General features: G+C 41.0%; 1 protein-coding gene across 7 annotated transcripts in view; it reads left to right on the top strand.

Moving 5' to 3' along the window:
• DUSP16 (dual specificity phosphatase 16) overlaps positions 1-12499 on the top strand; it is an 88824-nt gene that overhangs the window by 33242 nt on the left and 43083 nt on the right. For 6 of the 7 annotated variants that reach the window (XM_045465710.1, XM_045465708.1, XM_045465709.1 and 3 more), the window contains one exon: positions 11018-11611. In XM_045465710.1, coding sequence (XP_045321666.1) covers positions 11384-11611 — 228 coding nt within the window. In that variant the 5' untranslated portion in view covers positions 11018-11383. The remainder of the gene's footprint in view (positions 1-11017; positions 11612-12499) is intronic. The other variant, XM_045465715.1, reaches the window with a different exon arrangement.

The raw sequence follows: 12499 nt of genomic DNA, 5'->3' as shown, positions 1-12499 counted from the left end.
CCCCAGAGGGGACTCCTGGGTACCAAGGGACTGGCAGAGAAGTGGAAGGCATTGTCTTGGAGCAAACCTTGGAAATACCCCACCACAAGAGAAATGATCGTGCTGTTTGTGGACCCATTGCCCAGGAGTTATCCATTTTAATTTGTGTGTTGTAGGATGTAAGCTGTAATTCTGTGACATGATTGCTTAAAGATCAAATCATTCCTGGTACTCTGTCCTGTTAAAGCACCTTGTGAAGGCCTGAGGTGCATTGACCGTGATATCATATTCTTACTGGAATAGTCTTTAGACGTTAAGTGATCACAGGATTCCTCCTTTTACAGGTGAGGAAAAAAAAAAAAAAGCTTGGGGATGTCAAGTGACTGTTGCTGTGACATTTTAGTGTCTTTGTAGAGGAGCTGAAATTAGGAACAAGGTCTCCTGAATGGTCTGGAGACTTATCCTGGTCCACAGTTGTTGTTTTTAAAACCAATGCATCTTAAGACCTTACTTGTTTCTAAATTCCTAGATTTGCTTTGGTGTCAAGGGGCAAAGAAAAGGAGTGGGCTTAGGATGGAGGTTGATTGGCACAGAAAGAAGCCTGTCGTGGGTTGTTTTTTTTTTTGTGATTGTAGAGTTAAGTAGCTCTGGCTTTTACTGTTAGTGGAGCTGAGCAAGGGGCCTGCAGCTACCCCTGGGCCTGGCTGGTGTCCCGTTTTTGAGGCCCCAGAGTTATTTTTAGCCTCAGGGCCTTGGAAGCAGGTGTGGTCCAGGCTTGAAGGCCACGCCTGGAATGTGTTCAAGTCTTGTTGTGCGTGTCTATTTAGGAGCTCAGAATAGTGAGGAGGCCGCTGTATATACTTTGTTGAAAGATTTGTGCTTTTCCAGTAAGAGGAATGAAAGTCCTCTTGCAGGCTTATTTTGGAAACTTTATAAATTGAAATACATTTTAAGAGTGTTAGGGAATATATTCATTTAAAAGAGAAAACCATCTATGAATTCTTTGTGTAAAGAAGAAAGCTTTTGTATTAAGAGTCATACCCCAACGGACCTACTGAACCTCCAGGTTTATAGTCATAAGTGTGTGATTTAAAATTCAATTTCTTGTCTCTCCCTGCCCCCCAACATTATTGTTATTGAAAATAATTCTTTGTAAGTTCTTCTGTGAAGTAGAAATCCAGCTTTTATCTTGAGGGTAAACATCAATTTTCCTTTATTGTATTGTTAATCCTATACCTTGTTCTAGCCCAAAGTTTTCTTAACGGTCCTGGTAAGGAGGAATGCAGGCAGGATGGCGACAGCCACTTTAGGCTCTGAAGTGTATGTCGTGCCCTTTTTCTAAGACGTTTTTGTACCTTACAAGATTATAGAAAGGAAAAATAGTACCTTTTGAATGTATCTGTCATGTGCTCATGTGTGTATGTGGGTGTTTGAGGTTCTGCTTTACTTTATTGTTTTGTAACTTGCTTTTATTCTCTTAATGGGTCATGACCATCCTTCATTGTCAAGAAGTATGCTTTCACACCATCATTTAAAAATGTTGCATGATACTGTGTTGCAGGATTCAGTGTGACTTGTAGGTTATTTAGTCTCCTTTTGCTGCGCATGCAGACCTTTTCCATTATTTTTCACATGTCTTTAAATTTTTTTTTTAATGTTTGTTTATTTTTGAGAGAGACAGAGACAGAATGAGATTGGGTTGGGGCAGAGAGAGAGGGAGGCACAGAATCCGAAGCAGGCTCCAGGCTCCAGGCTCGGAGCTGTCAGCACAGAGCCCGACTCGGGGCTCAAACTCACGAGCTGTGAGATCATGACCTGAGCTGAAGTTGCAGGCTCAACCTGCTGAGCCACCCAGGTGCCCCTCACATATCTTTTAACTGAAAGGTGAAGCAGTTTCTCATTTGTCACTTTGAAAAGATCCGTGTAAGCCATTTTGAAAGTATCTTCAGGAGAATAGTTTGGCTTTGTGGTTTTACTTATTTTAATATCAAAAGACTTAAAGTAGATAAAATTACAAAATATACTGTGATAAACTTGGGCTTAATTAGAAGTGGTGGAAGGTTTGGTGTTGATGATTCCCAGTTGTTTTCCATTGCTTGTTCCCGGAGCCTTCTGATCTTCTTTGGAAAAATTAAATTATATCCTCTCTTTACCAGACTATATTCCACATTGTCCAGATGTTTACCCTGGTTGTAATATCATTAGTAATTTCACTCTTTGTCAGGAAAGTACACCTTATCTTTCATGTAGTGGCATTTTGTTGTTTTGGGGGTGAAGTGGACTAAAGATGGTGCATGGATAAAGATGATAAGCTTACATTAGTCTTACCAACCCCTTGAACACAGTAACCTAACTGACAGAGTCCTTGTGGTTAAGTATTTGATACACTTTTTAGCAAGGGGAGCTCCATGAAAGCATTTAAAATTTTTTTAATTTAAAGATCCATTAAACTGCTTCCTTGCTGTTGAGATCTATTCAAGCATACATCTTGTTTAACATGTCTTTGATCTTTTGCTACGTTCTGTGCTGTCAATCAAGATTTCATTATTAGGTACATTTGTGGAGTTGGAAGAATTATATTGATATTAGTAGTAATCTTTCTTGTTACAATTTTTTTCATTTCATACAGCACTTTTTATTCTTTTGCCAAGGAACGCTTCTCCCTTTGTAGTTTTAGTAAGAAACTACTGAACTTGTGTGTGTGTGTGTGTGTGTGTGTGTGTGTGTGTGTGTGTGTATTTCACAGTAAAGTGTTCGAGTGGCTGGAAATACTTCATTCCTAATAGACCTTAACCATTTTACTGAAGAAGGACGGAGCACCTACCGCATGATTAACTAGCACTTGCCCAGTTCAGCGTTACCTTGGGCAGCACTGTATTGATTGGCCTCAAGTCTTTGACAGAGAGAGCTGCAGCCTTCCCAGGATCCACCTAGCTCTCTCACCTCCTCATGGCTTGTACTTAACCATCAGAGTAAGACCTTTTCTGACTACTCTGTTTAAAATTGTAACTACCCAACTGAACTCTCCTTCCTCCCCTGGTTTGTTTTTTCTCCATAGCGCTTGTGTTGTTGCTGTTTGTTACTGTCTCTGGCATTGCATTAGAATCTCCAGCAGAACAGGAGTTTTCACCCAGCACATTTTTGCTGCATTTCTCCAGCAGTGCCTAGCACTTACTAGGTGCCCAACAACTGTTTGTCACATGACTGAATGAGTTACAGTAGGCCTGACAGGTGCTCAAGAAAACCAAGATGTACACATTAGTGTCCTTATCTGACCTCTGTTTGGTTTGATCTGACTCTTTCCACTCCTGCCTCCAGTCCACCTTTATTGCAAATAACCTTTCCAACACATTTTTTCCTTGAGTCTCAGATTAAACCAACCACTGACCACATTTTCTCTCGCCCAGAGACTTCATGTAAGGATCCTTCTATTCCCATTCCCTCAAGACCACCTCATATCCAGGCCCCTCTTCGGGGCAGAGGGAGGGTAGAGTCCTTAGTTTTTAGGCAAGGTGCCTGGAGAAAGCATTATATGTTAGAGGGAGCCGTGGGTACAAGGAGTGTGTCTGGAATAGGTACATGGTGTGGTGGAAGGAGGGGAGGTGGTGGAAGGAGGGGAGGTGGAGGAGAGCTCCGAAGGATCAGGGAATGGGAAGCTAGTGAGACAGACAGGTGAGCACAAACAGGAAGCAGTGCTGAGGAAGGACAGAGGCTCCAGCTGAGCCAGTACCCAGAGTGCAGTGCTCTTCCTGATCAGAAACTGGGTGAAGTCTTCTCTCAGATCTGGACTCTACCTGGGCTGACCTGTGTCTGAAGAAAAGACATTGTATTTAGTCTTTGAAGGATGGCTGTTCTTCCAGCCTTTCTCTGTGGGTCCTTGACGTTTATATAAACAACCTAAGCCTCTGATAGGAGTGGGTTCTTTCAGTGGTGCTGTAAGTTGGTGAGAGATGCTGGTTTTATGGTGCTAACAAGTGCTGTCTCTACGTCCAGTACTGTCTAGACACTTGTGCTTCAAGCTTCAAGCAGTCTGTCCCATTATTGCCCCCACTTGTCAGAACGTGTCCTCAATTTTGGGGTAAGAAAATATGGTCAAGACATTAATAAGGTGACTGAAAGTACATTAAGCTTATATAGTTGTCATGGCTTTGGTGAGGGTGGTTTTTTGGGTTTTTTGTTTTGTTTTGTATTTGTTTTTTAATATATTTTACCAAATATTGGGCCTCAGAATTTCTGTTAGGGTTTGCCCACAGCATATGAGTCAAAGTTGCTTTAATCAGTGTAGATGGTCAAAGTCTAAGCTGTTCTTGCTTGTTTCCAAACTTCATAACCTGCTTTTTTTCCCTTTTGATTTGTTCAGTTTTCCTGTTACTGAAAATCCATGTTTAAGGCTCTGCCAAAGGCTGTTTAGTGTATCTTGTTGCCTATTTCCTCAGTTTTATTGGAGGGAAAAAAAAAAATTTAAGACCAGCTTATAGTTTAATAAAAGCAAACTTCTCACCTGATTGTATCCTTTCCATAAATTCTCTGAGAATTTGAACTTGAGCTCAAGTCCAGCCAAATAAAGCCCAGTCACTCTCCTCACTGAACAGGCAGTTCAGGCACCCTAAACCCATAGAATCATCCTTTCCCTGCCGAGAATTTCTTTGTAAAAGGAAGTCTTTCAAATGGAGATGTGCCTTTCTGAGGGATGGCCTCTGTGTCTTCATAGGTCCTACCTTTCAGACATGCGGGCATGTTCTTGGAGCCCTCGCCCTTACCTGCTGGCTGCAGGCCTTGATGTGGCCCTTAAGGCAGCTGTGCTTGGTGACAGTGGAGCTGTTGCTGTTGGCAGAAAGTAAGCCATGGGCAGGCAGAAGGGGGAAATTGTGTGTAGAAGAGGTTCTCCCCTTTTTTTCTGGTGGGATAGACAAAGTGTCGCTGTGACTGACCTGGAAGCCAGGATATTGCTGGGAACTTGAAAAGAGGAACACCTCCTCTAAGAACAGGAGGGAGATGCTTAATGGAATCATTTAAAAACTACCTTAAACTTAAAAAAATTTTTTTGTTTGGGCACTATGTTTAAGGTTATGTGCAAGTGGTGAAGAAAATCAAAAGAAAAAATTTTCCTTTTAGCTAATTACTCTAGTGGCAAATACTGGTTTTGTTTAGTCACTTGTTCACCTTATCATTAAAACACTGTTAGGCTTGGGGCGCCTGGGTGGCTCAGTCAGTTAAGCATCCGACTTCGGCTCAGGTCATTATCTCACGGTTCGTGGGTTTGAGCCCCGCGTCGGGCTCTGTGCTGACAGCTCAGAGCTTGGAGCCTGCTTCGGATGCTGTGTCTCCCTCTCTCTCTTCCCTTCCCCCACTCATGCTCTGTCTCTCTCAAAAATAAACAAACATTGAAAAAAAATTTAAAACAGGCTTTTGGTTCTCTGACATAACTAATTCAGCAGTGGTGTACTTCATTTCATTGATACTCTTGCAGAGTAGAGTGAATTACAGTAAATAAAACTGTACCAATTTCCATGATAAAATCATAGATAAATTTCCATAGGTACTAAATAGAATCTAAAACATAAAATAAATTACACAAAAACTTTAAAGTATGAATATTAACAGGGGAAGGCTCTTCTACAATTTCTGCTCATATTAAGTATTGTAAAATATTTGCCAAAATGGGTAAAATGCAAAATAAAGCAAAAGTGGTATTTTTTAAGGGAATTTGCCCATTTTGTTCCCTGATCTGTATAGTCATTTTTTTATACTAAAATGTTGCCTCAGCCTCTTTCCCTTCATAAATAAAGTTTTTTAAAACCTTGATTTCTGGGGGTGCCTGGGTGGCTCAGTCGGTTGAGCGTCCGACTTCGGCTCAGGTCACGATCTCGCGGTCCGTGAGTTCGAGCCCCGCGTCGGGCTCTGGGCTGATGGCTCAGAGCCTGGAGCCTGTTTCAGATTCTGTGTCTCCCTCTCTCTGACCCTCCCCTGTTCATGCTCTGTCTCTCCCTGTCTCAAAAATAAACAAATGTTAAAAAAAAAAAAAATTAAAAAACAAAAAAAACCTCTTGATTTCTGAAAGTGTGATACTTTGCAAATATTTGTTTAGTGGCTCTGGTTAAGGTTACTAGTCTTTGGTATGATAAATACTGGTTTATTCCTTTTTGGAGAAATAGAAAACTTTATTGTATGTATAGAAAAGTATTCTTTCATTGTCTTCTGAAGAACCTGATGCCACCCAGATTTCCTTGGCGGTAGACTGGAGCACCCCATCAGTCTCCTCAGAAGAGTCTTCCCACTGCTCCAGCTGCCTGCCCCTTCTCCTGGGTGTTGGAAGTAGGCCAGGGCTCCTCACCACAGTCCCCAGGCAGCCAAGAGGGCAGCACAGCTAGAGGGCCCGGAACACCTTTGTCTGGGTCAGTGTGACGAGGATCCGCAGCAGAGACACTGCTCAGGGCCAGTGCTGCCACCCCGGGTCCCTTAGCATTTTTCAGAGGGCTTTACACTGGTGGCTTCTCCACCTTCCACGGTCCCATGACCATCAGATAGGTGTCCCCTTTTCCAGGAACTTACGGTGCCATTCTGTCTTTGGGTGAGAATAGCCAGAGTCACAACAAGGTGTCCTTTAAGAGATGAGCCTGTACTTCATGAATGTGCACATCACATTTTAAATTTCTCTTAAGTCGGAGTAGTTGTAGAGGATACTGTCTGATTGGGATGCCATAAAACAGTTTGCTGACCTTTCAAGCATGCTATTAAGAATTACCCTTGGGTCCTCAGGTAAAACCCCTGATTGAATAAGTGTGATGTTGGGGGAAAGGGGGAGTTGTCTTTTAAGGTGAAGTATTTCTGTGTTTTAAAACATTTTTTTTATTAAAAATTTTTTTGTTAATGTTTATTCATTTTTTGAGACACAGAGACAGTGAAGTGGGGGAGGGACAGAGAGAGAAGGAGACACAGAATCTGAAACAGGCTCCAGGCTCTGAGCTGTCAGCACAGAGCCCGACAAGGGGCTTGCACCCATGGACTGTGAGATCATGACCTGAGCCAAAGTTGGATGTTCAACTGACCGAGCCACCCAGGCGCCCCTCTCTGTGCATGATTTCCAAAAGTGCACGTATGGAAGATACATAGATTATATCACATTCTAATTAAATATGAGAAAAAAATAAAATTGTAGTATTTAATTTAAGTGAAGGAAAAAAGCAGGGTGCATAATAAGTGTATATACTGCGTAACCGGTTGAACAAAGGGAAGGAATATATATTTGTGTCTTATTCTGTATTCATTAAAAAAAAAAAAAATCTTTGGAAGAAATCAGAAGAAACTATTGACCATGGTTTCCAGTAGAGGGCAGGGGGGAGACCTGGGCAGATGGACAAGGGTAGGAGAAGGATTTTCAGTGTATTTATGTTTTTCATGTATTTGTTGGGGTTTCAGTATCATGGCAATTTTTAGTAGTTTTGTTGAAGTGTAACAAACATAAAATAAACTGTACATATTCATAGTATGTATACATTTTATACCTTTTTTTGAACCTTGTGAATATGTTGCCTGTTAAAAATGGAAAGAAAATAGTTAAAACTTTAAAAATAAAACGTTTAAATAAATCAACAAATAGCAAAGCTGGCCTGTCCTAGGTTTTGTTATATGCACTTGGGCCCTTACAGTTCAATTCTAAGAATGTTTATTCCTTTTAACTTCTTGTAGAAATTTTGGGTAAGATTAGCTTGCGGTTTTGCCAACAATAAAATATTCTCTTGTCATCTTTTAAATCCTACCTGATGCAGAAGGTTTCAAAAACAAAACTGTCACAGACATGTTCCTGATCTCAAGGTACTGACATTCTTCAGAATGAACAGTGAATGCCCAGAAATTTCTAAATTAGGGTTGCAGCCTAGGACAAGGACCTGGCCAAAATTCTCTCACTGTAAATAAACAAGGTTTAAGGCAATTGTTCCCCCACCTCCCATGCCCCCTCGGTAGGGCTCTGCCTCTCACATAAATCTGTTTGGAACTACAGAAAATCAGACCTTGGGCATAAAGGTGTGACAGGAGAGCTCCAGCTGGCCTGAGTACAACATGAAAGGATGTGACTTCATCCTCATTTCACATTCAGTGCTTTGCTTCAATTATATCCTCATATTAGGGTCACTTGGCCCAGACCTTTTCTTGGTCAGGGAAAGGGTCTTTCTGCTTCTGGAACTCCTGATTCTGGTTCTCTAGGTAAGGATGTGCCCTACTGTTTGCTGTAGTCGATCTTTGGTTTCAGTGATTTGGGCTCAGGAGATTAGGCTGAAGGGAAGCAAAGATGAGAACTTTCTCATTCAACTTTTGCATGTTTGCTGTCTTCTCCCTCCCTTTGTCCCTTGATCTGCTAACCCAGATAACTGCTTTGTTCCATCCGGACTTTATCATTGAGAGGAGCCAATCAGACTTGGATACTCAGTGCCATGGTTGGAATCAACTTGCTCTTGTTCTCAGATTTCCACTTTCTGTGCCACCCGGGCACCTCCATGGACAAGTCGAGCCATTCTTTCTCAGTCCAGTTTCATTATGGGAGCAGGTGCTTAGGGAAAACAGCGTAACCCAGTAGTAGGAGCCCTGGTTTAGGAATCAGATAATCCGAGTACAGGACCTTACACTGCTGTGAACTATGTCACTCAGTAGTTAGGATTTGATTCAATGCTGTATCCTTGGCAGGGGCTTTGCCAAAGTACATTCATTGATTGACTGGGACAGATTCTCTGCTCTGGTTTCTTCAGTTGAAGATAGAGATGATTTTTATACCTCATTGCCAGTAAGCTATACTAAAAATAAATACATTAAAATAAGACAAAAGATGGACAAATAATGTATTCTATATGGAGCTGATTTGTAAGGTGTGGGGGCAGAAATGGTTTCTCAGGAGCCTTCTAACCCCCTGTGTGTCTGGCTCTGAGGGAAAGAGTGCAGCTTGGTTGAAGCTCAGCCATATAGGAGGGTGGAGTTGCTTCTGTGTTTATCGGCTAAATGACATCTTTGAGATTCCAGGTGCAAGGCAGCTCTGTCCACCCTTGGCATCTTTAAGGTATTTTTCCTCCTTTTTCTTTATGATGAGTAGTTGCATTTTTTTTTTTTTTTTAATTTCTTAGAGTGTAAGCAGGGGAGAGGGGCAGAGGGAGGGGGAGAGAGAGAAGGAGAATCCCAGGCAGACTCCACACTCAACCCAGAGCCCAGCATGGGGCTTGAGCCCACGACCTTGGAATCATGACCTGAGCTGAATTCAAGAGTTCGATGCTCAACCAGCTGAGCCACCCAGGTGCCTGGGTAGTTGCATGTTTATTTACTGTAAATAACTTTGATAATTTTATCCTCCAAACAGACTTTGTGAAGGGATAAGGCCTATGTTACATCTACATTTCATAGATGAGGAAACTGTGGTTCAGAGAAGTTATATAATTTTCCAAAGTTAAGTAACAAGTAAATGGCATGGCCACTTTGTATTCTCCATGCTTCAGTTTCTAATCTGTAAGTCTGAAATTAGGAATAGGACCTAGTGATGTTTGAGGGTTTTACCATCCTGATCAGAACTCAGTTAATCAAATACTTATTCAGTGTCTTAAATCATTTGTGGAGGATTTTACTTTCTTATAACAGTGTGAATTGAGTATCTTATGTACAAAGCACTATGGAGGCAGGACATGTAATACAAAGTCTTTGCCATCAAACAGTTTACCCTGCAGAAGGTGAATGCCAGCAGTGGATATCTGGTGTTATGTAGTGTAGAGGATTTCCAGTGAGCAGAGATGGACCAGGGAGCTAGGAGTCAGAGAATATTGGTCGGGGCCAAGCTGTGGGCACAAAAGTCCCAACTGGTATCAGTTAGGAAGTGGCCAATTAGGGCACTTGGGTGGCTCGGTCGGTTGAACGTCCAAATCTTGATTTTGGCTCAGGTTGTCATCTCAGGGTCAGGGGATGAAGCCCTGCGTCAGACTCTGTGCTGAGCGTGGAGCCTGCTTAAGATTCTCTTTCTCCTCCTCTGCGCTCTCCCGTGCTTGTGTTCTCTCTCTCAAATACAAATAAAATTATATATATACATATATATGTATGTGTTACATATATATGTATGTGTACATATATATATATATGTATATACGTATGTATATGTAAATATAAAGGAAGTGGTCGATTATAGGAGTTTGGCAAGAATAGGGACGCCCTGGTTCTGGTAGTCAGGGTTCTGTATGTCTGCTGTATGGTTGCTGACCTAGAGTCCCAGGTTGGGATGTGAGATTTTCTAAGGCTGAGAGTCAGTGATTCTCTTAAGAATGAGGCACCAGAAGATGAGGGGTAAGTCTGTGAAGGATCAGAGAACTGAGGGATGGAGCAACCAGGGCCAAAATAGCTGTGGGACTATCTCAGTTGGAGCTGGGTACATCAGTCCCCCCAGCAATTAGCTCAGCAGTTGGTATGACAAGAATATCAGCCATTCTTGTCCCTTCTTTTCCTTAAAAGGCAGCTGAAATTTATGAAAGGTTTTCCCAGGGCAATTCAAAGGGGCTGCTGTTGTGCCCTGGTGTGTGTGTGTGTGTGTGTGTTTGCGCGTTCACATGTGTACACACACTCCTACCGTCACAGAGGTTCTCAAGCCTTCAGAAAAGACGTGTCCTGATAGTATGGGCTTGCTCACCTGGTCGTAGGCTGTTCTTTGTGCTCTTTTCAGGAAATAAGCAAATAAAACCCATTTGGAAAAAATACTACTTCAAGCATCTTTTTAGAGCTCTTTCAATCTCATGCTACAGGCGTGTAGTTCTGGGCCTCGGGTCATTATAATTCATGACTGTGTCTTCTTTTATCTTCTTTGGGTTTTTATATTTTGATGTAGAAGTGAATTACCATCAGTGGGATTTTCCGGAGCCATTCCTGTTTGTCCTTTTTGTTTGTTCAAATGAAACAGTGCATCAAGTATGGAATTAGATTAATGGAGTAAATATTATGAATCATACGCTCTCTCTAATCTGATGCTCTTTCTTTTTTTTGACCCCATGTTTTGTTTTCTGTCTCTGTCTTCGTGTAGGATTTTCAGTCCAGCGTAAAGCTGTTGGAGCGAGGAGCAAAGGTAAAGAATGATGTAATGCGCTGGCTGCCCCAAAGCATCTTTTGTTGTGGAATGGTTATTCCAGTCATCTCTTTATGAATCAAATGTGAGGGGCTGCTTTGTGGAAGGAGTCCTTTGCAAGAGCACATCAACGGGGAAAGAGAAAGGGACATTCACTTGGAGGGCTCTTGCTGAAAATGGGTTTAACTCTCCTTTTGCCAGTCACCACCAGCCTGACCTCATACATTTTTAGTACAATGGAGTGGCTGAGCCTTTGAGCACACCACCATTACATCATCGTGGCAAATTAAAGAAGGAGGTGGGAAAAGAAGACTTATTGTTGTCATGGCCCATGAGATGATTGGAACTCAAATTGTTACTGAGAGGTTGGTGGCTCTGCTGGAAAGTGGAACGGAAAAAGTGCTGCTAATTGATAGCCGGCCATTTGTGGAATACAATACATCCCACATTTTGGAAGCCATTAATATCAACTGCTCCAAGCTTATGAAGCGAAGGTTGCAACAGGACAAAGTGTTAATTACAGAGCTCATCCAGCATTCAGCAAAACATAAGGTAAATGTTTGCTTTTTTCCTTTTTTAAAATAGACACCCTGAATGAGGAATAATTGTAAAACGAAGTCTCATTTTTAGGGGAAAAAGTAATTTGAGCGAGTTTTGGTTGCTTTTTAAACTTTGGTACCTAAGGGATACCTCCAAGTAATTTACTAACCACGCTGTCACATTTCAGAATATTTCTAAACTATACAGAAAAGGTAACTTATTTTAATTTGGTCAAATGCTGTGTTTTCCTATTAATGGTTTGCTAAACTTTTAAAAAAATTAAATACTAATAAATAGTTATAGTTAATACACAATATTATTAGTAACTTAATACACAAAATTTATAATATGTGTATCAGAAGTTACTAAATTAATACATTATTTTGTATTTACAAATTTACTGAAAGGAGATCATTCTGTAAGAGTGCTCGGGAAGAAAGTGGAAACTAATTATATTAGAAGTGCTGTTTATTTGTGGGAAGGGAAGGCACCATTGTTCAAGATTTAGGGATGTTATCTTTGAGGAAGGTATTTCTGGGATACCAAAATGTCGTCCTCATGGTAGGTAAAGCTGTTTCTTTTCTTCAGGAATGAAAATGAGTTCATGTTTTAATTTTACTAAACAACTGATTTATTTGTTTTGTAGAAACGTTTTTAAATGTTTCTTTAGTTCAAGAGTTGTTAATGTTTATTTTACATACTGTTTTATGAGTTTTAGCCTTTTACAGTGTTAAGGATTTTAAACTAAGGCATTTGGAGCACACCTAACATCAATTTTGCCTTTTAAAAGTTGATTTTTACAAGTATCTTACCATTTGTATGCTAGGTTTATCCAGAAAATTGACTGCGTGTCATTTTTATTCATATTATTAATTGAAAGCGGGAGACAGTTATCTGCTT

The sequence above is a fragment of the Leopardus geoffroyi genome, chromosome B4 (genome assembly GCF_018350155.1).
Source record: "Leopardus geoffroyi isolate Oge1 chromosome B4, O.geoffroyi_Oge1_pat1.0, whole genome shotgun sequence".
Classification (NCBI taxonomy): domain Eukaryota; kingdom Metazoa; phylum Chordata; class Mammalia; order Carnivora; family Felidae; genus Leopardus; species Leopardus geoffroyi.
Note: the sequence above shows the minus strand (reverse complement) of the source record. Positions and strands in the feature narration are given on the sequence as shown.